At 42.5% G+C, this 25,790-nt stretch overlaps 1 protein-coding gene across 5 annotated transcripts in view; it reads right to left on the bottom strand.

Moving 5' to 3' along the window:
- Positions 1-15,800, bottom strand: part of TRIM33 (tripartite motif containing 33) — a 122,852-nt gene extending 107,052 nt beyond the window's left edge. For 2 of the 5 annotated variants that reach the window (XM_032154919.2, XM_032154920.2), the window contains exon 1: positions 15,151-15,800. In XM_032154919.2, coding sequence (XP_032010810.1) covers positions 15,151-15,676 — 526 coding nt within the window. In that variant the 5' untranslated portion in view covers positions 15,677-15,800. The remainder of the gene's footprint in view (positions 1-15,150) is intronic. The other 3 variants (XM_032154916.2, XM_032154917.2, XM_058439437.1) reach the window with 2 other exon arrangements.
- Positions 15,801-25,790: the final 9,990 nt, after the last annotated feature.

The raw sequence follows: 25,790 nt of genomic DNA, 5'->3' as shown, positions 1-25,790 counted from the left end.
AATTTCTGTATTTTTAGGTAGAGATAGGGTTTCACCATGTTGGCCAGGCTGGTCTTGAACTCCTGACCTCAAGTGGTTCGCCCACCTCGGCCGCCCAAAGTGCTGGGATTACAGGTGTGAGCCACCATGCCTGCCAAAATAGAGTATTTTTTAAATGCAAAAAGGCTAGGCAAGTTTCACTACTCTCAATGTCTTACACTAGTTACTTTCCTAGTTCCTGAAGGCATCTGAGTTTGTGCTATCAGCTCGACATGGAAAGGCCACATTTAGGTATAATGTTACCACATTACCTCGGTAGCCTCATTTGTTTAAAAAAGAAACAAGGATAATATTATCAACCTGAGATAATTCTTTTTAATTGGGCAAAACTTCATTCTGCAAAATATAATGAGTCTTCCCTCTGAGAGGATTTTTATAAGCAAATAAGATAACATGAAAAAGTTTTAACTTTAACATAAGATAAAACATAACAAAATAACTTACGTTATTTTACAGACAAGGAACAGAAGTCTAGACAGATTCAAATAAACTTATCCACAGCTAGTTCTTTCCTGCCGTTATTAATTCAGATAATCTACTTTGAAAGCATTCAACATAAGTTGAAGAAGGAAAACAGAGAAGAGAAAATTGGATGGATGTCAACAGCAGCCTAGATTACAGCCAAAAGCATAAGGACTAAAATCATATAATACACAAATGAAAAAGAGGGAATCACCTCCAAACCAACATTAAGAGCAGAAATAGTAAATTTCAGCTATGACTAATCCTTTTGAACCATATTTCAACAAATATCTGGTTTACTGAAATCAAATTTATTACTAATTTACTATAAAATGTATTATACTGTTCTTTAACATAATCTCTTACCTCTCCAGCGAGATTCAGTGGGTCCAAGGTTCATTACATATATCCCTTTTATATGCCTCACAACACACGAAGGTAATGTTCAACACACAGCAGAAAATGTAATATACGAAGGACAGCTGAAATGCAGTGCTCTTATTACTTTCAATACTTCAGATTCATAAGCACAGTAATACAGTGAAATGATTCTCAATACCTTACCCTCATATCTGCCCTATTGCAGACAAAAAACTGATGGGGATCTTTTGACTGACATTAGCTTTTTGCTTAAGTATTTACTTTGTGAGGGTTAGTATTTAAGCCAACCCTCAGTGATGGGAAAAGAAATGAGTTGTGTAATTTGAATTTTAGCATCCTATTAATAAACCACAAATGGATGACAGGCCAGACTGGTCCAAAATTCATTTGTGGAACTCATTCTGGCAGTCATTTGTGATGTTAGAAGTAGAACCCTGTAAATTCTCATTCTTCCAAATCTATTGTGGACAACAGGTCAGGCTGTACACACCACACTGCTTGAAATCTGATTCATAACCAACACCTAACATGTCCCATCAAACGAAAACATGAGATGTGGCATCACGAGGCATCGTAAATATCTTAGGTTGTTTAGGAAAAAAAGACAGTATCAAGGATATTATGTAGGTATTTACACAATGAAAGAAAAATTTCCACAATTTTTATCTACAAATTCAAAATAATTGAGTAATTTTTTTTGTAATACAGGTCTACCAATGAGAAGAATAAAATTCTCATTTAATTGGGAAAATTTTAATTAAATCACCACAGGTGAAGAGCTATCCCTGTTTGGCTAACAAATGAGCCACAAAAACTTCTCTTGTTTGAAGAGCCTCATTTTCATTTTTTAGTTTTAAGAAATTCTGCTGTGATCAGATATTCCATTTTAAACTTTCTTATTTCTGATTTTTGCTTTCCTGTGAGTTGGGAATAATGTAATCAGTGCTTAGTCTGGGGTTGTCAACATAACACTGTACTCTTTCAGCACAGCTATAGTGTAAGTACATAATAAACACCATGCTTTGCTATCTAACTCAAAACAAAATGTACTCTGCTGTAAAAGCATGACATTTAAAATCCACTCACTCTTCTTTGAAACGATAGGTATGCACTATTTTGGAAAATTTTTTAAATTTTAAATGTTGTGCTACAGCCATACACATCCCTATCAAGTTATAGCTGCATCACTGCAATTTGTAATGTACCAAAAAGCAGTACACAGTATTTGTCACAACTACTCAATTTTCCCATTATAGCATGAAAGTAGTCACAGACAATACATAAATGAATGTGCGTGGCTGTGTTCAAATAAAAATTTCTAAACACAAATTTACACTTAAAAATTTTGTTTTCTTTGAGATGGAGTTTTCACTCTTATTGCCCAGGCTGGAGTGCAACGGCACAATCTCGGCTCACTGCAACCTCTGCCTCCCAGGTTCAAGAGATTTTCCTGCCTCAGCCTCCCAAGTAGCTGAGATTACAGGCAACTGTCACCACACCCATCTAAATTTTTTTGTATTTTCAGTAGAGATGAGGTTTCACCACATTGGCCAGGCTGGTCTCCAACTCCTGACCTCAGGTGATCTGCCCACTTTGGCCTTCCAAAGTGCTGGGATTACAGGCATAAGCCACCGTGCCTGGCCCCTAATAATTTTCATATGTCACAAAATATTCTTTTTTCCCAACTATTTAAAATATAAAAATCATTCTTGGCTCACAGGTCATACAAAACCATGCAGCTGACTGTATTTAGTTCATGGGCCAGTTTGCCAATCCCTGACCTAAAGCAATGCCCAACAATTAACAGGCCCCACACACAAGCACAGAATCTTCAATCAGAACTGTATTGCCTCATTCAAGTGGGGAGACAACCAAGGATCATCTATTGCTTGAAGAAGCCTATGAAACACAAAGATCAAAAGAAAAAAAAACAGAAAGTAAAGCAGATAATAAAGGGAACAGAACATAAACAAGAGTAGGCAGAAGCAAACAGTAAAATAAGATGTCAAAAGTGTTATATAATGATAGCTGGGCACAGTGGTACACATCTATAATTCCAGCTACTCCAGAGGCTGAGGCAGGAGAATCACTTGAATCCAAGAGCGGAGGTTGTAGTGAGCCGAGATCACACCACTGCACTCCAGCCTGGGCGACAGACTGAGACTCTGTCTCAAAAAAAAAAAAGTTATATAATAGAATTATCAAATATAAATATGGAATCAGTATACCTGAAATGTTTCAAGTAGAAAGTCAAATGAAAAATAAAGTAAAATACATATTTTGCCTGGGGAAGAAAAACATTTGTATCCTCAGAGAAAGAAGATATTAAGTCCACAGAAAAAGAATAGCATCTTATAAAAATACAACCTAAGCAAGGAAGCTCTTAGAAATGTACCATGTAGGCCAGGTGTGGTGGCTCACACCTGTAATCCCAGCACTTTTGGAGGCCAAGGCAGGTGGATCACCTGAGGTCAGGAGTTCAAGACCAGCCTGGCCAACATGGTGAAACTCGTCTCTACTAAAAATACAAAAAAATCAGCCAGGCGTGGTGGCATGCACCTGTAGTTCCAGCTCCTCGGGAGGCTGAGGCACGAGAATCGCTTGACCCATGGAGGCAGAGGTTGTAGTGAGCCGTCCAGTCTGGGTGACAGAATGAGACTCCATCTCAAAACAAAACAAACAAACAAAAAAAAAAAAGAAAGAAAGAAAGAAATGTACAATGTACAATGTAATTAACAAATTGGATAAAAGGGTTAGAGATAAGGACAAGGAGATCTTTCAGAATGTCAATTGAGCAAGAAAACAAAGGGAAGGAAACTAGAAAAGATAGGGGAGAATATGAACCTCGGAGAGCCAACATCCAAATAGTAATAGTTCAATAAGAGTGGGAGGTGGGGAAGGACCTTCTGAAAAAAATGTGAAGTTCTCTTACTATAAATGAAGATTACAAGACTAAATGAAAAAGCATAATGAATTTTCAGAAACTTTTAGGAAAAAAACAATAGAAGCATATCACTGTATTTCAAAACAATGATAAATAGATGAAGAGATCCAAGACATAAAAAGATAAAAAGATCTCAAGAAGAGGTAAATAAACAAATGAAACCCAACTGGGGTTGTACAAAGAAAGCAAAATCGGAGTAGCATCAGCAACACTGATTTAAGACACTGGAAGAGATGCCTTAAAAGTTCTGAGGAAAAAAGTTTTAACCCAGAATTTCATATCCAGCCAAGCTATCATTTAAGAAGGGAGTAGAATAAAGAAAAACTTCAAAAATGCAAAGGCTCAGAAATTATACTCTTAGTGACTCTTCTTTAGGATGTACAAACAAGGGAGTAACAAAGAATGGGGAAGACATGGGAGCCTAGGGCCTGTGTAAAGTATTAATTAGATCAAGACTCATCTTCCTAAAACTGACTTGAACGATTACAACCTCAGTTATTAGGGTGCATAAGCAAAGAATAGTGAAATTAAAAAAAAAAAAAAATCTGACCAACAGCATGGAAATGAAGAAATCTGTCACTGCCTGGGGTTGGGGTAAGGAAAAAATTTTTCTCCTGAGAATTTCCTTTTTTTTTCCCCCACACCCACATTGTGTATAATTCTGAGAATTTCTAAATACAAGCCAGCCTATAAGGTAAATGCTAAATCAACGTCTGACAATACTAAGGTATAGTAAACTAAAAGTCCGCTTCAGTAATTTCTGTGTTGGTGGCACCTGACAGAAGCAAATGCAAAATACCCTTTGGAGGCTTGTTCCCTAAAACAAGTCTGGCAGATTTCATAAAGCCCTGGTGAACAGGCTCACTGTCTAAAACTATAAAACACAGGAGGACACCACCCACAACAAACAAGAGCAGGCAGAAGCAAGTAGTAAAATAAGACATCAAGAACATCAGATAATGGAATTATCAAATATAAATATGAAATCAGTATACTTGAGACATTTAAAAAATAGGTCGGGCACGGTGGCTCACACCTGTAATCCCAGCACTTTGGGAGGCCCAGGCAGGCAGATCACTTGAGCTCAGAAGTTCAAGACCAGCCTGGCCAACATGGTGAAACCCTGTCTCTACTAAAAATTCAAAAATGAGCCAGGCATGGTGGCATGTGCCTGTAATCCCAGCTACTTGGGAGGCTGAGGCAGGAGAATTGCTTGAACCTGGGAGTCAGAGGTTGCAATAAGCAGAGATCACGCCATTGCACTCCAGCCTGGGCAACAAAGTGAGACTCCGTCTCAAAATACACACTCAAAAACATTCATGGACTTAAGCAAATGCAGAGGCATACCATGTTTATAAATACGCAGACATCATAAAGACATTTTCTCCCAAATTGATTTACATATTCAAAGCAATTCCAACAAAAACACTGACAGGTTTTTTGTTGTTGTTGTTTTTCTGTTCTTTTTTAAAGAGATGGCAGCGTCTCTCTGTGTTGCCCAGGCTGGAGTACAGTTGCTAATCCCAAGTGCAATCATAGCACATTACAGCTTCAAACTCCTAGGCTCAAGCCATCCACCTGCCTCAGCCTCCTGAGTAGCTGGGACTACAGGTATGTACCACCACACACAGCTTAATAAGTTTTTAAAATGAACTTTCACAAGATAATACATTTTAGTATAAAAGTGAGCAAAAGGTGAATGGCCAAGGTTTGTCTTGGAAAAAGAAATTTTTTAATAAAAAAAAAAGGAGCAAAAGGTCAAGATCAGTCGAGATAATCTTGAAGATGACCAAGGTCTATGTAGAGAGGGCAGTGAAATTACCTTAATGAACAAAACTTACTGCTTATTATAAAGCTACTAAGAACAGCAAAAAAAAAAAAGGAGGAAAAACTACTTTAATATAAAAACATGAAAAGACAGCTCTCTAAAAAGTAAAAGTGTATCAGTTATCTATTGCTATGTAACAAATTACCTCAAAAATTAATGACTTAAAACAACAATAATTATTTCTCACAGCTATCTTGAAACAAGAATTTGGGAGGGACTTGGCAGGCAGTTCTGGCTTAGTGCCTCTAAGAAGGCTGCAGTCAAGATGTCAGCCAGGAAGGACTGCAGTCATCTGAAAGCTTGATTAGGATAGAGAATCTACCTCAAAAGCGGCTCTTTCACATAGCTGGCAAGTTGGTGCTGGGTCTTTGCAGAAGACCTCAATTTTTCTCCATATGGCCTCTTTAAAGGACTACTAGAGTATCTTTCACAGAATGGCAGCTGTTTTTCACCCAGAACAAGGGATCCAAAGAGCAAGGAAAAAACTGTATATAAGCCTTTAATGACTTTTTAATAAAGTCACTATTAATTCTGTTATATTCTCTTGGTCACAGAGACCAACCTTGAGCAACTGGACAGCAACCATACAACAGTATGAATAACAGGAGAAAAGGAACAAGGGGCCATCTTAGAGGCTGGCTACCACACCAAGCCATAGGCTCAGAATAAATCTTCAACCTACATCATCAACAAAGGATCAGTATACAGAATTTGTCAAGAATTCTTGTAAATCAAAACAAAATGTAAGCTATCTAAAGAAAAACATAAAACACATGGACAAATAATTCACAAAAGGAACATAAATAGCATATAATAAGCATTCAAATGTACTCATCAGTACCATATAGTGCATGCTGTTTACTCATCACTGGGGCATAGGCTTTAAATATTTTTCTAAAAATGGTATATTTATGTTTATCCATCCTTGTTCTTTTTCCCACTTCCCCGTGAGTCAAATGGCTAGGGATAGAGGTGCAATTTGTGGCCAAAGAAGAGACAGAGGTTAATTTATCTATCATCCTGAGCCCAATCTCTGAGGCTGGCTTAGACAGACTGTCATAAACATGAAAAAAATCAGTAGACCTATAGTGAGCTATTTTTAACAGTTTAACTTCAGTTAACAAGTACTTTCTTCATTTTTACATTTTACTAAGGGGAGGCTTTTTCTGAACTGTTACGGGTACTCCAAAATGAAGAACTATAAATGTATGAATCTGTCACCTACTATTTTATGATCTGACATTCTTCCCACTAGCCCAAAGACTCTGAGACATTATCATTTTCTTAATGTCCTTTAACAGAGCAGGGCTCAAACTTTCTGGTCTCGGGACCTCTGTTACAGTCTTAGTTACCGAGGAACACAAAGAGCTTTTGTTTAGATGGGGTATGACCATCAAATGTGTAATAAAAATGGATGTTTTAAATATATTTTAATTCATTACAAGATGAATTAAAAATGAATCTTAAATTTTAAAATGTTAAAATGACGTTTATTTTATTACTGGTTTTGTTTTCTGAGACACAGTCTCACTCTGTCACCCAGACTGGAGTGCAACGGCATGATCACAGTTCACTGTAGCCTCAACCTCCCGGCCTCAAGTGATCCTCCCACCTCAGCATCCTGAGTAGCTGGAACTACAGGCACACACCACCACACTCAGAGAATTTTTTTATTTTTTGTGGAGTCGGAGTCTCAGTATATTCCCCAGGCTGATCTTGAACTCCTGGGCTCAAGTGATCCTCCCACCTCAGCCTTCGAAAGTGCTGGGATTACAGGCATGAGCCACCACGTCCGGCACGACAGGTTTAAACAACACTTTTAAAAATCAGAAATAACTGTATTTCCTAAAACAAAAAAAAATTAATAGTGTCATTGTGCTACATTTTAAAGATCTCTTTAACATGTGGTTTAATAGAATATGGCTGGATATATGCTTCTGCATTTAATGTTTCAATACGTTGTTTCTTTGAAGAATATAAAGAAAATCTGGCGTCACACAGCTAAGTATCTAAGCAAAGGGAAAGGCAGATTTTAATACCCTTTTCAGATCACTGTGTGGATATTTTTCTTTGATATAACACAAAAACTGAAGAAGTATATTTATTTTTTAAACATCAGTTGCAATGTGGCATCTCAAACCTTAAAAATAAACTTTACTACTCTCTTGCGTTAAAATCTATTTATTGGCCAGGCGTGGTGGTTCATGCCTGTAATACCAACACTTTGGGAAGCTGAGGTGGGCAGATCAACTGAGGTCAGGAGTTCAAGACCAGCCTGGCCAACATGGCAAAACCCCATCTCTACTAAAAATACAAAAATTAGCTGGGCGTGGTGGTGTGTGCCTGTAATCCCAGCTACTTGGGAGGCTGAGGCAGGAGAATTGCTTGAACTCAGGAGGCAGAGGTCACGGTGAGCCAAGATAGCACCACTGCACTCCAGTTTGGGCGACAAAGCAAGACTCCATCTCAAAAAATAAAAATAATAAAATAAAATACAATCAATTTATTGTTGCTCTGTTTTGCACTTATGCATTTCTCATTTAGAATATATTGCAATAAGCTACGCAGATCTTTGAAATGTTGACATTACACAATATCGAAAAATTCACGCTCATTAATATCACCACCAATCTCTTCAGGAAAGTCTTTAAATACCGAGAAACTGACCAGCTCATGGCAGCAAATATCAATTTTCCAAAATTCTAATTTTCATTTAAAATCTCAATTTTTATCACTGGCAACATATGTCAATTGTTTTCCTGGAAATGACAGGCTCAATTCACTCACTTTTGAGAAAATGGCTGCCAAATACCCATGCCTAAAAACCATAGTTTTTACGCAAAACCAAAGTTTCAAGTAAAAATAGTTTTCTATGAAAAAAAGCAAATTCAGCTTGGAACTCAAAAAACTGCACAAGTACTCTTCTTGCACTTTCGTCCACAGCAGAAGCATTTTAGGCACATTTCCCACTTCATCACACAGAGCTTTAAAGATCAAAATTTAATATAGTAATTGTTACTGTTTCATAAAGGATATTAAGTGACAATGACATAGGTTTTTGTTTTTTCTCAAAGTGTGTGAAAGTAAATATACAATGACTTTTATAGTATGGCTTGGAGCCATTATCCCTTTTTTTTTTTTTTTTTTTAAAAGACAGGGTCTCACGCCATTGCCGAGGCTGGAGTACAATGGCACAATCATGGCTCGCTGCAGCCTCGACACTCCCTGCCTCAGGCGATTCTCCCACTTCAGTCTCCTGAGTAGCTGCGACTACAGGCACGCACTACCATGCCTGTTTAATTTTTTTGTAGACACAGGGTTTCATCATGTTGCCCAGACTAGTCTCCTACTCCTGGAATCAAGCAATCCACCCACCTCGGCCTCCCAAATGGAGTCACTCACCATCTTAATTCACGCAGAGGTGACGGCAGTTTTATCCATCATTGCTTTTGCACCATTAATATAAATGTCAGCACAGTGAATAAGGCGAACATCAAATTAGTGTAACTATGAAAATAGTTTTAAACTTGTGCACCTCTAAAAGGGTCTCAGTGACACGGTCACTACCATCACCCCCACCCCAGCATTCTGTGGCCCACACTTTGAGAATCACTACTTTAAGATACTCTCATTTAGGACCCACTGAGAGCAGTATCCATGAGAAAAGTAAAAGTAATTAAAGTCCCTTAACTAGGGCTTTTGATGTCATTATACTAGACATTATAAGGACTTAGAATTTAGGATATGAGTTTATAAGTTTTTACAAGTTCTAGGTAACTAGAAAGATTTGGAACTCAAATGATTTATCATGCATGCTGTACATATCAGTAGACATCAGAAAAGCCTTTAAAACCACAATTTACCCCCCTGCCTCTTCTGTTTACTGTGAGATAGTCACAAAGACAATGGGGGGACAAATGAAAAATCACCGAAATAACACTACTGCAGTTTATTGGGGGCTTCCCATGTAAGCTCCCAATAAATGTACCTTGCAACACATTAACTCTCTTAATTCTCACAAAAACTCTGATGTAGGTATAATTATTACTCCCAATTTACAGATGTTAAGTAACTTATCCATGGTCATTCCAGTAGTAAATGGTAGAGCTCAAAAATGAATTCAGGTAGTTTGACCACAATGCTAGACAGAAGTTGTGAGAAGTATTTCAGCAATCTTGGACACATCTTTAATGACTGGTTGTTGGTGTAGCACCACATGATCATTCAAACACTCAAGCTTGTTTCTGTTGAAGAGGACAGTCAGAAAAAGTAGAGCCTAAAAAGTCCCCAAACCAGTTAAGTCACACTGAGGCCAGAACTGTCATACAGTATACACACTCCAGGGACAACAAATTCCGAGGGCTCAAACAGAAGACTCCTCAGAGTGGCTCAGCATGGTCTGTGATAAGCAGACAGAAACACTATGAGGAAGTGCTCTTCACACTACACTCAGAGGTTTTCCCTCCCACTTACACATGATTGTTGCCATCTCAGACTTCTCATAGTAAGTTTTTTTGTTTTGTTTTGTTTTTGAGACGGCTTCTCACTTTGTCGCCCAGGCTGGAGTGCAGTGGCGTGATCTCAGCTCACTGCAGCCTCTGCCTCCAAGATTCAAGCGATTCTCCTACCTCAGCCTCCCGAGTAGCTGGGATTACAGGTGCCTGACACCACGCCCAGCTGATTTTTGTATTTTTTGTAGAGACAGGGTTTCGCCATGTTGGCCAGGCTGATCTCGAACTCTTGACCTCAAGCGATCTGCCCGCCTCAGCCTCCCAAAGTGCTGGGATCACAGGCATGAGCCACTGTGCCCAGTCCATAGTAAGTTGAAGAATTCAGTAACAGAATGATTTTTCCATGGTGATTACACTATTACTCCCCACAAACTATAAGGACATTAAACGTATGTACATACAGAATGTTAGCATAAAAGACAACAGAATCATATAACCTAACAGGATAGGAACTCAGCCTCTTCATATTGCAAAAGACCTGGAGAGACTTTCTAGGTTCCTTGCCCAAGGGTTATGTAGCTAATTAATAGCAGAACCCAGGCCAGGCGGTACCTCACGCCTATAATCCCAGCACTTTGCGAGGCCAAGGCAGGCGCATCACATGAGGTCAGGAGTTCGAGACCAGCCTGGCCTACATGACGAGACCCTGTCTCTACTAAAAATACAAAAAATTAGGTGGGCATGGTGGTGGATCTCTATAATATCAGCTACTGGGGAGGCTGAGGCAGGAGAATCACTTGAACCCAGGAGGTGGAGGTTGCAGTGAGCCGGGATCGCACCATTACACTCCAGCCTGGGTGACAAGAGCAAAACTCTGTCTCAAAAAAAAAAAAAAAAATAGCAGAACCCAATGCAACTTAATACCAATTCATTTCTTCAGCTGCATCATTGTGCCATCTCAGAGGTAGCCTCATCTCCTTCAAGAGTTCATCTGAGAGTTTGTTCAGATGCATCAATATGATTCCTATTTAAAAAAAGATTTTTTGAGACAGGGTCGTGCTATGTTACTCAGGCTGATCTTGAACTCTTGGCCTCAAGTGATCCTCCTGCCTCAGCCTCCTGAGTAGCAAATCTGTACTTTTATTGATAAAGTACAAACGTATATATACCCACTACTGATAGCTATTCTGCCTCAACCTGAAAAAGCACCCCCCAAAAAATCACAAAAACACTTTAAAAAGCTCACTATTGAAATTCAATATTAACTAATTTATCTATTTTGACTTTGCAAATACTCCAACAGTAAACAGATCATACTTTCTCCTCAAAATATTTAAATCCATGTTCCTCAAAGTGTGGTGGTACCACCAGCATCAAAATCACAGGGCACCTTTTAAAAATGCAGGCACATGGAGTCATCACCAAATCAACTAAACCAGTCTCTGAAGAAACTCCCAAGTTAGAATTTTAATAAGCTCTCCAGTGATTCTTATTTACTCAAAACTTATTTATTGAACAGTCTACAATATGCTAGTGCAAAGTGAGACAGGCAAGTAAACAAAAATAAACATTTTAGATTTTAGCTGTGCTACAAAGAAAAAAAGATGATATATCAGAGAGCGACCTGGAGGACTACTTTAAAATGAGAAGTCAAAGTCTGAGGAGACATTTGAAGTGAGGAGCCCTTCATTCAAGACAGTGGTTCTCAAACTTAAGCGTGAATCAGAATCACCTGGAGAGCTTGTTAAACGAGACTACTGGTCAGGAGGTCTGGAATGCGGCCCAAGAATCTGTATTCCTAACAAGGTCACAGATGATGCTGATGCTGTTGATCCAGGAACCACACTCTGAGAACTGTTGATCTAGAGAGAACAGCCAGAGGATGTGAATAAATGTATTAAGAGAAACAGGAAAAGACCAGTTAGGCAGGAGGGCATTATACTCATCATTATTTCAAAATCACTTGAAAAAGACAGTGAATTAAAACCACTAGTTATGATCTCCAGACCAGAGAAGATGATATCTGAGGTTGATCAATAATATCCTGTATTGTTGAAGCATTTCTCAGTTACAAAGCATTTTCACATTTATTATTTGCCTTAGTGAGATATAAGTAAACAACTATCAGCTACATTTTAGAGGTAAACTGAAGGACAAAAACAGTATGAACTCCCTTTAGCGTAAAACAGCTAAGGAGCTGAACTATGTCCCCTAACACCCAATCTAGTGTTCTTTCCAGCACAGCTTGATCTTTTTAAAGAGCAAAGCAGAATGGTATATAGGAGTTAATACTGACAAATTACTTTCTAGACTATCTAAAAACATGGTGGATGGCTGGGCACGGTGGCTTACGCCTGTAATCCCAGGACTTTGGGAGGCTGAACAGGCAGATCATTTGAAGCCAGGGAGTTCAAGACCAGTCTGACCAATATGGCAAAACCCCGTCTCTACTAAAAATAAAAAAATTAGCCAGGTGTGGTGATATGCGCCTGCAATCTCAGCTACTTGGGTGGCTGAGGCACAAGAATCGCTTGAACCTGGGAGGCAGTGGCTGCAGTGAGCCGAGATCGAGCCACTGCACTCCAGCCTGAGCAACAGAGCGAGACTCTGTCTCAAAAAAAAAATTTTTTTAATCAAAAACATGGTGGATTCCAGACTCAATTTATTTTAGATATTGGTTAGAGAGAAATATTACTTAAGATTGACAGCATTTGGTTAGTCCCTTCCACTTACTCCTCCTCCTTCGAAAAGAAACAATAAAGAAATGAAGAGGGGATTTACATACTATTCTCTCTCCTTCATAAATTTCAGAGAGCCAATTTCATAACCTCAGTCCCTCAGCCACATCAGTCAAACATAATCTGTATCTTTGGGTTCCCTCTAAATCTCTGACCTAACCCAGGTTCCCACAAGAACACTGAATCCTATGTGTCTTACTATGCTCATGGGTGCACAGACCACCAGCAGTTATTCTCTGAACACCTATTAACAATTAGAAGCTTCTCCAACAACCAAAGCCTTACTCTTAACATTCTTACCTACATGTCCCAATAATGCTACAAACCCAAAACATCCCAATCTGAAAACATTTTATCCTCCCTACACCCCAGCCCTCACCCTCACCCCAGCCCTGCTTCAGTGTCTGAATATGTATTAATAGCATTGCCATCCACCAAACAAAAAATGTGGAATTCTACATGTTTGTCTCCGTCACACCAATCTCAATACACTCCCCCCGTCCCTCCATTCCCATGGCGACTATTAGTTACTACTATTAATATACTAGCTACCATTTCATTAGTAACTATCACGTACTAATCACTTTACACATTTTATCTTACTTCATTCTCTCAATAACCCTACGAGGTTATATACTTTTTTCCCGCTTTACAAATGAGAAAACTGAAGCTAAGAAAAGGTCATCTGCCCAAGTCGTAAGTAGGAGATGGCAAAGTAGATTTCCAAACCCTACCGTTCCCCCAAACCAAAATGCTTCATTCTGTAATACCTGATATATCATTCCTTTACTACCCATTCCAAATGCTAATTTCTTTCCTAGATAACCGCCAGGATTCTCCTAACTGGTCTCCTTGTCTCCAGCCTTGCCTTCCCTCATCCCTCAAGTGCCCTAAGTGATCTTTCTGGATCTGAAATCTGATCCTTTCATCCTCTTGATATGAAAGCCCTCCAGGAACATCCTTTAGTCCACAATGTCGAGGATACACTCTACAGGATGAATTCCAAGCCCTTTAGTGTAGCTCCACAATCCCTTACCTACAGTTCCGAAACTCAAAAGCTTTGAAATTTTAATTTTTTTCATTGGTTTGCAACAGAACCCACTGTGAATGTTGGGAGGTTATTTATCGTCTATCCCATTAGCGTGACATTCATGTGTTTCAATGTAGAAACATTAACGTGTTTCATAGAGTTAACTCAGACCCTGATAAACGTCTCACATAAGAGACCTTGCCAGAAAATAGAAAAAATCCCAAAATATTCTTAAGTCCTTACACCTGGATCCCAAGAGTTAGACTGTGAAACCTTTATCTTTTCAGCCCATCAATCTAATCTAATTTCCACCAATCACCTTACACATTCTTTAGTTCCAGGGATGTAGAAGGGTGTCCTGTGCCCTGAATACCCTCCAACCCAATGAGGTACTCATTCCTCAAGAAACCTGTTCATGGATTTCCTTTCCTGTGAAGTTTCCCTGACCTTTCCTCTATTGTGCCACAACCATTGTACTGAGGACTCAACTCCACTGCTGCAAGTTACATGTTTCTCCTGTTAGACTGTGAATGAAGTCTTGAGTACTTTATTCAATCCAAGCACAGTGCCCCAACACTAGGGGCTCATTAACGTCCAATTAGCTAAAACAAATTCATGCCCAGCTTTCCCTAACTCTCAATTTCCTTCAAAGTTCATTTCTCCTTCATCCCCAAACCTTAGGATTTTCCCTAACCATGCAATCCACTTTCCTAGTTTCTCCTTCCCAATGTCATCTTACAATCTTCTGCCAGGCGCCTTCTCTGGACCCCATGCTCTCCAACATATTCTATCCACCTCCATTTAATCCATAGTCCTCCTCTCTCCTATCTGCTAACAGGCCGAGTCCCCTCCCTCCAAAGCAATCCATCTTCACTGCCCTTACCTCTTACCTACTTCCTCAACACCTCGCTGGCCCGGGCCCTTCCAGCCAAAACGTTTCCTCACAACGTGTTTCCCAAATCTCCCTTCTCTCACTGTACGGGTCTGCCAGCTCCAGAACCAGCGCTCGGCCGGGTTCCGCACATCACAAACCCTCCCTCGCAGCCAGTGTCCCCTCCCCCAGCCTCTCGCAGCCGGCACCCCTCCCTTCATGCTCCCCTTATCTCTTGCGGTCCAGCTTCTCTGGAAAGTGTCCCAGGGGCGAGTCTTTCACCTTAGAGACCCCTTGGGATCGCGCCTGTCCGAGCAGCCCCAGGCCCCAGCACCTCCGTCCCCAGCTCCTCTAGGGTTGCGCAAATCCCTTGCGGCCCAGATGCCAGGCAGGGCCTCCGGCTCACCTTGCTGGATGTCGCCGTTGCTGCCCCCCGGGATGGGCACGCTGAGCTGGCGCTCCGGCTCGGGCAGGCAGCGCAGGCAGAAGGAGTGAAGACAAGGCAGCAGCTTGGGCTCCGCCTCACGCCGGCTCTGCAAGCTCTGCTGACACACGGCGCAGGTGTCCAGGAGCGAAGCTGGCGGTCCAGGAGGCGGCCCTGCCGAGGGACCCGGAACGGGAGCCGAGGCTGGAGCTGGAGCTGGCGTCGATACTGCGCCCCCGGGAACTCCAGGGCCCACTGAGGCCGCAGGGGATGAAGCAGCCTGGGCCGAGCCCGAGGAGGCCGCGGCCACCCCCCCGTCGTCGGGCCCGGCCGCGCCGCCCTCAGCGCCGGCCCTGCCGCCTTCCTCCTCCTCCTCCTCCACCAGCACCGCGGTGAGAGGCGGCTCCGCCTCCTGCGCCGCGGGCCCGGCGGCCCCGGCAGTTACCGGCGCGCTGCCGCTGCCCCCGCCGCCGCTCTCAGCCTCGCCGCCGCCTTTGTTTTCCGCCATGTTTTCCTCTTTGAACCCGCCGGACCGCCCCGCGCCGCCCGCCGCCCGCGTCGCCGCCGCCGCCCCCAGCCCCAGCCGCAGCCGCAGCAAGAGCGGCAGCCGAGAGCAAGCGAGAGAGCGAACCAACGAGAGCGCGCGCGCACGCAGCGCCCCCGCCCTCGCGTCGCGCGTTTGAAGGAGGGCGGTTGCGGCACGCGCACGTACGCACGGGCCTCCTCCCGAGGGAGGCGGGAACTCGGTGCGCGGGCGCGGAGCGGTCTCGGACCCTCGAAGCCAGTGCTTTGCGTCAGTGCCGCGGCTCTTTAACCCGAAGGGAGATTTTTAAAGCCAGAGGCCGTTGACGCTGGGTAGCCTTTGGCTGGGGTTGGTTATGAACTCCGACACAGCGGTGGTGCGTACATCAGAGTGGAAGCCGGGCCGGTTCCGGTCCCTGCGAGCGTGTCCCGGGCGTCTCCGCGGAAGCTTCACCTGCCGCGCCGCTCGATGGCCAGCGCCTCCTGGGTCTCTGCTGTGCGTAGACCAGCCGCGTTCATTTGGGTGGCCGTGGAGCACTAAAGCGGGGCTTTTTGTTTGTTTGTTTGTTTGTTTTTGCTTTTGCTTTTTGTTTTTGAACTGAGGATCTACCAGAAATAGGCTGAAAAGACCGAGGAAGAAACTCTTTAACAGCTATTTATGGCATCTTAAGGTGATTCTCAGGAGTTGCTACGTATCAGAATCAACGGAGGAGTTTTTCGAAGCAGAGGTGCCAGGGCCAGTCCCCAGACCTGAATCAGGAAGTGAGGGAGAGAGCCGACGGAGGGGGAAAAGTCCCTTCAACTGATTCTAATGTATGTCAGTTTGGAGAGCCACGGATATAACCAATACTGCGTCCTTCTGAGGTCCCACTTTAAGTGTCCTGGGTTGAGCTGGGTGACAAATGCCCTTACAACAATGGTAGTAGAAGCTTAGTGGCTCACGCCTGTAATCCCAGCACTTTGGGAGGCCGAGGCGGGCAGATCACTTGAGGTCAGGAGTTCGTGGCCAGCCTGGCCAATATGGTGAAACCCCGTCTCTACTAAAAATATAAAAATTAGCCGGGTGTGAGGGCGTGCGCCTGTAATCCGAGCTACTCAGGAGGCTGAGGCAGGAGAATGGCTTGAACCCGGCAGGAGGCGGAGGCTGCAGTGAGCCGAGATTGCGCCACTGCACTCCAGCCTGGGCGACAGAGCGAAACTCCGTCTCAAAAAAAAAGGAAAAGCTTTCAGAAAGTTGCCTTTTTATTTGGAAAAAAGAAAAGGTATTTGGAGGATTTTATATAGTGCAACAACTGTTTTAGTGTTAAGATCATGAAATGCTTTGGTCTCCTGTTACTGTTCCCAAGAAAGGTGCTGTAAGTCCTTAAACCACGTGAAAACTTTTTTTTTTTTTTGAGACCTCCTCGTTCTGTCACCCTGGCTGAAGTGCAGTGGCATGATCACATTTCACTGCAGCCTCGACTTCCCAGGCTCAAGCCGTGCTCCTCCCAATTACCTGGGACCGTAGATGCACGCCACCATGCCTTAGCTGATCTTTTATTTCCCCCCTTGCCTTGAAGAGGCTGGGGTCTCACCATGTTGCCCAGGCTGAAACTCCTGGGCCCGAGCGATTGGCCCGCCTCAGCCGCTGGAAGTGCTAGGATTACAGGCATGAGCCACTGCGTCCAGCCTCTTGAAAACTTTTTAAAATTTATTCAAAAATGTTTCCTGACCTCTTTATTGTCATAGTGTTTTAGAGACACACTGGGATTACAAAACAGAGGAGCTCCCTGCATTCAAGGGGTTTACAATCTAATAGAGAAAGATTGAGAATAGATGTATGCCAGGGAGTGGTAAGTGCTGTGAAGAAAAAAATAAGTGGGGTAAAAGGGATTAGAGGTGATTGAAGAAGGCCCCTGTTGATGAGATAAAGGAACCTGTCTTGCAGAAGAGCAGGTAGAGGAACACATAGCAAGTGCAAAGGGCCTGAGGGAAATGGATTCTTGGCTTGTTAGAGGAGGAGTCAGTGTGGCTGGAGTGGCCTGAGCAAGGGAGAGAATAGTAGGACATGAGATAAGAGAGTTATTAAGGGAGCCAGGTCGTGTACAGAAATGGTCAATTTTTTTTTTAACTTTTGTGCCCTTTAAAAGAATTTTGGAAAGCTGTTTTCTTTCCTCAAACATTATAAGTTGACTAAATTTTTTCAGAAGTTTAAGTAGTTGCAGAGTGTAATTTGTGACATTCTGTAATACTGACATTTAAAAATTATTTTTCATCTAATAGGGAAGTAAACGCTAAAGTGGCTTAATACTATCCATTTTTTAAAGGATATTAAAATGTTATATTTTTTTAAACATGAAAAAGTATTGGGAATGTTTTAATGAGATGGCTGGGAGTCTTCCCCCTTCCCCTAATTAGTTCGAGTAGGCATGAATGCATATAACATTGCTAGAATGAGATAAGGTCCTGTATCAACTCCATTTTTCATTGCCACAGACTTTACTGCATTAAAAACTATATATGTATACATGTGTGTATCTACACACTCACATATATGATGGATTAATTCCCTTAAAACTACCCTTACTTTTTTATGTCCCCCTTGGAAAATTTTCCTTCACTGAAGTACCCCAGGAGTACTCATACCCTAGCCTTAGGACCACTGAGTCAGATAGGAAGCCTTGGATGGGTTTTGAGCAAAGACTCAAAGCAGAATTGTGAAAAGAGTCACTGTGGCTGCTTCCTAGAGGAATCACCTGTAAAGGGCCAGTGGAATAAGGAAGACCAGTTAGGGGGCTAATAGGGTAATAACTCGGTTGGTTGGACCAGGTTAGAATCTGTAAAGGTGGTGAAAAATATGGAGTATAAATCATAAATACTTCTTCTCAAATTCACTTCAAAAAAATAAGCTAATGGACTGAATTTCTCAACCAAAAGTTTTGCTTCCATGAGTTTTCTTAACCTTTTGATGCCTGCTACTTTTGCCTTTATAAAAATCTAGAATAAAAGTGTTGTTTTTGAAAACTATATAATTTATATAGGATGGAAACAGCCCCCATGAAGTTCACTGTGTGCTCTGAGAAGGCAGTGCCTGGAGTGTAACTCATGAAATATTTAGGATCATTGAAATAGACCCAGCTACATCCTTGATTTTCTGTGGAAGCCCAGAAATCTTGCAGGAGAAACTATGAAATAAGTCCACAGATGAGGCTGAGATATGATAATGCACAAACCTGTCTAATAGACTGCATAGCATGGGGTTCATTGTGCCCTGGGACAAAATGCTTGATTTGAATCTGGTTCCATCACCTACTAGCTATGTGATTTAGGGAAACTTACTTAGCTTGCCTCAGTTCCCTCAGTCATGAAAGGGTGTTTGCTACTGGTAGAACCTACCTCAAGGTTGTCTCACAAACAATATTTGTAAAATGTTAATAGCAGCACCCAGCACATGGTGAACATGGATGTTAAAGTAAACCCAAAGTTCCCTGAAGGAAACAACTGGCAGGAGAAACATGCCACTGAGAGAAAATTTCAAGAAGAGGAATCATGCTATGGCCCAAACTGAGCAGCAGGTATAGGTAGAGGCTGTGTCCAGCCGTTTTCCTGACCTAGGCTACTATCCCTTGTTCTTCTGGTCTGAGCATTATCAGAAAAACACAGTTCTGAAATAAAGGAAAGAGCTCTTAGGAGGTTCATAGCGGTTCTGCTATGAAGAAAACTCCTCTAAGTTGCTCGTAAACAATAGTGGAAGGAGTTTTCCAGTTGTCTAGGAAAGAGAAAGGGCATTGGGGGTGAGTGACCCCGGTAGGTAAGCAATGGTGAGAACACGGTGTGTCCATCATCTGGGCACAGGAGGTTGGCAAAAGCAAAGCAGTAGCCCAAGGGTAGCGTGAAGATTTGCAAAGGCTGGTCTGCACCTTCTGGACAGAGCAGCCATGCTGAACAGCAGGAACAGAAGAGTACATGAGAACCAGCAGAAGGATGCTGAGCTGCAGCTGAAATCTGGGATATTTCTGTAAATGTACAATACTTGCACCCACCAATGGGTGAGGCCAGAGGATCTAAAGGTGACATTTTATCTTTTAAAGTTCACTTCTCAGCTGGCTGTGGTGCCTTACACCTGTAATACCAGCACTTTGGAGGAAAACAGGAGGATCACTGGAGGCCAGTAGTTCAAGACCAGCCTGGGCAACATAGCAAGACCCCCATCTCTACAAAAAAAAGTTATTAATACAAATTTTAAAAATAATGTAAAGTTTAGTTCTCATCATTCCATGGTGTACCAAGTACACTTTGACTTCTAGGTACTCTGTTGTCTGAACGAGAGCTATTAGTACCAAGAAAAGCAGGACAGATAGCAGAGTTTTGGGTCTAATTACTATCTATTGGCTTTTCTATGTCTCTAAGGCCTTTCAGGAGCACACTGTAATTCTAGTAATAAACACCACATTTGAACAGCAGTTTACAGTTGACAAAGTGCTTTCACACAGGCCGGGCGCGGTGGCTCACGCTTGTAATCCCAGCACTTTGGGAGGCCGAGGCGGGCGGATCACGAGGTCAGCAGATCGAGACCACGGTGAAACCCCGTCTCTACTAAAAATACAAAAAAATTAGCCGGGCGTAGTGGCGGGCGCCTGTAGTCCCAGCTAGTCGGAGAGGCTGAGGCAGGAGAATGGCGTGAACCCGGGAGGCGGAGCTTGCAGTGAGCCGAGACTGCGCCACTGCACTCCAGCCTGGGCGACAGAGCAAGACTCCGTCTCAAAAAAAAAAAAAAAAAAAAAAGTGCTTTCACACACATTATCTCTTAATTTTTGCAACCAGTAAAATATAGCTCAACAATAAATAGACTTCTTTATGTGAATGTACTGTAATGTATTATCTATTCATAGACAATAAGATTGTTTTCAATTTTTTACTATTATAAACAATACTGTGATAAGCATTGTGATGCATTATTTGCATATCCGTAATTATTTCTTCTGAATATTCCTAAAAGAATTGTTGATTCAAAGAATATGCCCATTGTAAAAGTTTTTAATATGCAAATTTAAAGTATTCCATATGGATTATTAAATTGTTTTGATGTATTTTGCTACTACAAATTTAAAAAAAGTGAAATTAACATGCAATTTTTTCCTTTTTTTTTTTTTTCCTAAAGATCCCTATTTCCATGACCAGGCGCTGTGGCTCATGCCTGTAATCCCAGTGCTTTGGGAGGCCAAGGCTAGAGGGTTACTTGAGACCAGGAGGTTGCAACTAGCCTGGGCAATATAGCAAGACCCCCATCTCTACAAAAAATGTTTTAAAAATTAGACAGGTGTGATGTCTTATCTGTAGTCCTAGCTACTTCAGAGGTTGAGGTAGGAGGATCTCTTGAGCCCAAGAGTTTGAACCTGCAGTTAGCTGTGATTGTGCCACTGTACTCCAACCTGGGTGACAGACTGAGACCCTGTCTCTAAAAGTAATAATTAATACTAAAATAAAAATCTCTATTTCCTCACATCCCATTCATCCCTCAGTCCACTCTGGCCTGGCTTCCACTCCCATCACTTTACCAAAACAGCTTTTGCTAAGGCCACTAATTACTTCCATAATTTTATATCCAGTGAACTTTTTTAATAGACGAATCTCGCCCTGTTCCCCAGGCTGGAGTGCAGTGGCACGATCTTGGCTAACTGCAACCTCTGCCTCCTGGGTTCAAGTGATTCTCCTGCCTCAGCCTCCTGAGTATCTGGGATTACAGGTACCCGCCACCACGCCTGGCTAATTTTTTATTTTTAGTAGAGATGGGGTTTCGCTGTTTTGGCCAAGCTGGTCTCGAACTCCTGACCTCAGGTGATCCACCTGCCTAGGCCTCCCAAAGTGCTGGGATTACAAGTGTGAGCCACCGCGCCTGGCCTCCAGTGAACATATTGTATCCCTAACCTTACTTGTTTTCTTGGGAGATTTAACACTGTTGGCCACTCCCCCTTCTGGAATCACTTCCTTGGTTCTCATGACACCACAGTCTCCTGGTTTTCCTATCCCATCCCTTGGACTGCTATTTCTCTTTTATGCACTGTCAGTGTCGCCAAGACCACACTTAGGTTCAATGGTTTTCTAGAAGAACTCACAGGACTAAGAAAATCTGCTGTGCTTATGTTTATTAAAGTATGAGGATACGGATTAAAATCAACAAAGGGAAAAAGCACATGAAGCAAAATCCAGGAGGAAACAAACTCAAATGTCCCTTCCCATCAGAGCTTTATGAGCATTAATTCTCATTAATTAGAAGTGTGACTACATGCATGAAGTGTTGCCAGCCAGGGAAACTTACCTAAGCCCTAGTGTCCAGAGTTTTTGTATTGGGGGTCAGTCACATATGCGTGCAACACCAACACGATTCACCTCAACTACTCAGACTCCATGCCTCAGAGGTCAAACTGATACAGTGTGACCCAAGGCCTCAGGCATACAAAAATACTCATTAGACTGAGTATTCCAAGGACTTGGAAGTTATTTCCCAGGAGTTAGTCAAAGGCAGTTCTAAAGACAAACCTTTCTTTGGAATGTGCAAGGTTTGAGCAATCCAGTTAACCCTTTCCTGAGCATAAACTTATTACATGTTGGGCTTTCTCAACTCTAGATTCCCTTCTCTTAATCAATTTTCTTTTGCTGGCAAACTCATCCATGCCACGGGTTCATTTACCGTCTATGTAATGATAACTCCCAAGTGTATATCTTCAGCCCAGGCTGTTCTTTGAGGTCCAGGCCCATCTTGACAACTGCCTATTTAATGTTTCCATGTGGATGTCTTAAAAGCATCTCAAACTCAGCATGTCCAAGACTCAATAATCTTCCCCCAAACCTCCTGATCTTCTTCCACATTCCCTATCTCAGTGGATAGTATTACATTCTCTTAGTAGCACTAGAAATAAAGATATTTAGAAAATATATCAACTGGGCTAGGCATGGTGGCTCATGCCACTTTGGGAGGCTGAGGCAGGTGGATCACCTGAGGTCGGGAGTTTGAGACCAGCCTGGCCAACATGGCGAAACCCCATCTCTACTAAAAATACAAAAATTAGTCAGGCATGGTGGCGCGTGCCTGTAATCCCAGCTACATGGGAAGCTGAGCCAGGGGAATCCCTTGAACCTGGGAGGCAGAGGTTGCAGTGAGCCAAGATCATGCCACTGCACTCCAGCTTGGGCAACAGAGTGAGACTCTGTCTCAAAAAAAAAAAGAAATCAACTGGCTTTTTGGATATAGGATGGCAGATTGGATATAGGATGGGTCATATTTGAAACCTACAACTTCTGACCCCTTGTATCTAATCTATTACCCAGTCCTGTCAATTTGACTTCCTAAATATTTGTCCAAATCCCTCCGTTTTTCTCAATGTCCACTGTCACCACCCTATGTCAACTTAACACCTTCAAAATGCCACCCCCTTATCTCTGAGTGCACTGTGACTCCCCTGCAATCCATTGTGAAACTGCAATGAGAGTAATCTTTTCAAAAAGGAACTGATCCCTCCTCCCCCAACCGCCATTCCCATGTCTTCCCATTGCTCTTAGGACAAAGAACAAAATCCTTAAGGGTTTATGACTTTATTATCTTACCTGGACTGCCTCTTCAACCACACCATGCCCTACTGTCCACTTGCTTTGTACATTCTAGATACACTGGCTTTCAGTTTCTTCACTGTGCTATGCTCCCTCTTCCCTTGGGCCTTTTGCACATACTGTCCTCTAGCTGGAATGATCATTTCTCCACCCCTTTCCCCTCCTCATCACCCACTTTACAGAATTAATGCCTACTCAAACTTTGAGTCTCAGTTCAAGTAGTACTCCTTCAGAAAAGCTCCTGTCTAAATCAGTTTTCTTTGTTAGATGTTTTCATAGATCCCCGTTTGTCTCCTTCAGAGCTATTTGTGAGAAGCAGTAGAGTTTAGTGGTTAAGAGCAGGGGCCAGACTGCCTAAGTTTAAATTCCAGCTCTGTTACCTACTGGCTTCATGACCTTGGAAAACGTAACCTCTTTCTGCCTCAGTTTCATCATCTATAAAGTGTATATAATAGTTACTAACTATATTCACAGTATATATAATAAGCTGTTTAATGATTAAATTAATACATGGGAAGTATTTAGAACAAGGCCTTACACATAGAAGCACATATTTTCTTTTATCATTAATGTCTAGATTTGTAATAATGCATTCATAAGTGTTATCTGATTTATAGTTGTCTCTCTCACCATGAAAGCAGAGATGATATCTACTTTTACTGCAAATAAAATTCACAGTGCTGGGCACGTAGGTGCTTATTAAATATTCAAAAAATTAATAAATGATTCTTTTCTTTGAGATGGGGTCTTACTCTGTTGCCCAGGCTGGAGTGTAGTGGTGAGATCACAGCTCACTACAGCCTTGACCTCCCCTGGCTCAGGTGATCCTCCCACCTCAGCCTCCCAAGTAGCTGGGACTACAGGTACACTCCACTATGTCCAGCTAGTTTTTTGTATTTTTTGTAGAGATGAGGTCTTCCTACGTTGCCCAGGCTGGTCTCGAGCTCCTGGGCTCAAGCAATCTGCCTGCCTCAGCCTCCCAAATTGCTAGGATTACAGGCATGAGCCACTATGCCAAGCCACAATAAAGACTCTTTAAAGTGGATAAAAGAGTTTGCATATATTAAATGTTTTCTGTACTCATTGTGCAAGTCCTCTGAAGAGAGTTTATTTTGTTTAAAAGACAGGAAAGATTTGACCATGTTTCTGCTTAAGAAAAAGAACCAATAATGATACAGAGCTTGAAAATAAAGAAAGGAAACTTTTAATAAAGCAGACTCCCTAGGAATCTGGAAGAAAATGGGTTGTAGAACAAAGATGAGTAGATTAGCCTTGGATAAGAGGAAGAATATCACTGCCTCCCTATGAAGGGAAAGAAGACAGAAGAGCACTGTAGTGATGCAGAGAATTCTGTGGCTTGGCAGATGAGGAGGAGAAGAGTAGGAAGAGGCTGCACAGCCTCCACAATAGATGCAAGGCTGTATGCTAGGAGAGGGGACACCAATAGGGTTAGCTTGACAGTGAGAATTAGCTGCAAGAAACAAAATTTGTGAGAGGAACAATTATTGAAAAAGCAATCAACATTATCTGCTATGACTGATAAATATTTAAAATAGCCACTGAGCTCTTCTTCTTTCCCTTTCCTTTTCCCTTCCCCAACAATTCAGTCCTAAAGCAATAATGTAGGATCAGAAATGTAGGTATCAGGGCCTGGGGTGGAGGGTCACTGTGATCCAGAGTGGAGAGTCTGAGACTGAGCAGGGCATCCCTGGGGAGAGAAGAGTCAGCCTAGGACAGGGTGCCCAAGTCTACATGGGGTGAGGAGAAGAGCATGGGGGGGTCCATCACAGGGTTTTGGAGCATAAGCAGGGTGAGGAGGACATCTGTGCAGGGGCTATAACCTAGCAGAGGCAGTCGAAGCCAGAGCAGGGTGAGGGCATGGGGTCAACATGAGGTGGAGGCAGAAGCACTCCAGCATGGGACATCAGAGCACAGGGTGAGGAATGTGGCCCAGACGGGGGATAGCTTGGCCCTGAGTATCAGCACCCAAGAGGGCATCTTTGTGGGAGGGAGGCCAGTGCAGGGTGTTGGAACCAGAACAGGATAAGGAAGATGCCCAGTGGAACAGCCTTTCATGGGAGAGGTTTACCCAGCACGGATAGCCCAAGAAGGTCAAGTAGGTCATCAGTGCAGGGGTGTGACCCTTCATTACACATCAGAATCCCAGTACAATGAGAAGGACATCCACAAAGGGAGAGATGTGGCAGCAACAAGGAGGGATTATTTACACACAGGCAGATTGATCAAATAAACAAATGATTTAAAAAAAATATTCTCCTGGCCGGGCATGGTGGCTCACGCCTGTAATCCCAGCACTTTGGGAGGCTGAGGCAGGTGGATCACCTGAGGTCAGGAGTTCAAGACCAGCCTGGCCAACATGGTGAAAACCCATCTCTACTAAAAATACAAAAAATTAGCCAGGCGTGGTGGCGGGTGCCTGCAATCCTAGCTACTTGGGAGACTGAGGCAGGAGAATCACTTGAACCTGGGAGGCAGAGGTTGCAGTGAGCTGA

This window comes from Hylobates moloch, unplaced genomic scaffold, assembly GCF_009828535.3.
Source record: "Hylobates moloch isolate HMO894 unplaced genomic scaffold, HMol_V3 SCAFFOLD_5, whole genome shotgun sequence".
NCBI classification, from domain to species: Eukaryota; Metazoa; Chordata; class Mammalia; order Primates; family Hylobatidae; genus Hylobates; species Hylobates moloch.
The sequence above is the reverse complement of the archived record's forward strand: the minus strand, read 5'-3'. Positions and strand labels throughout refer to the sequence as shown.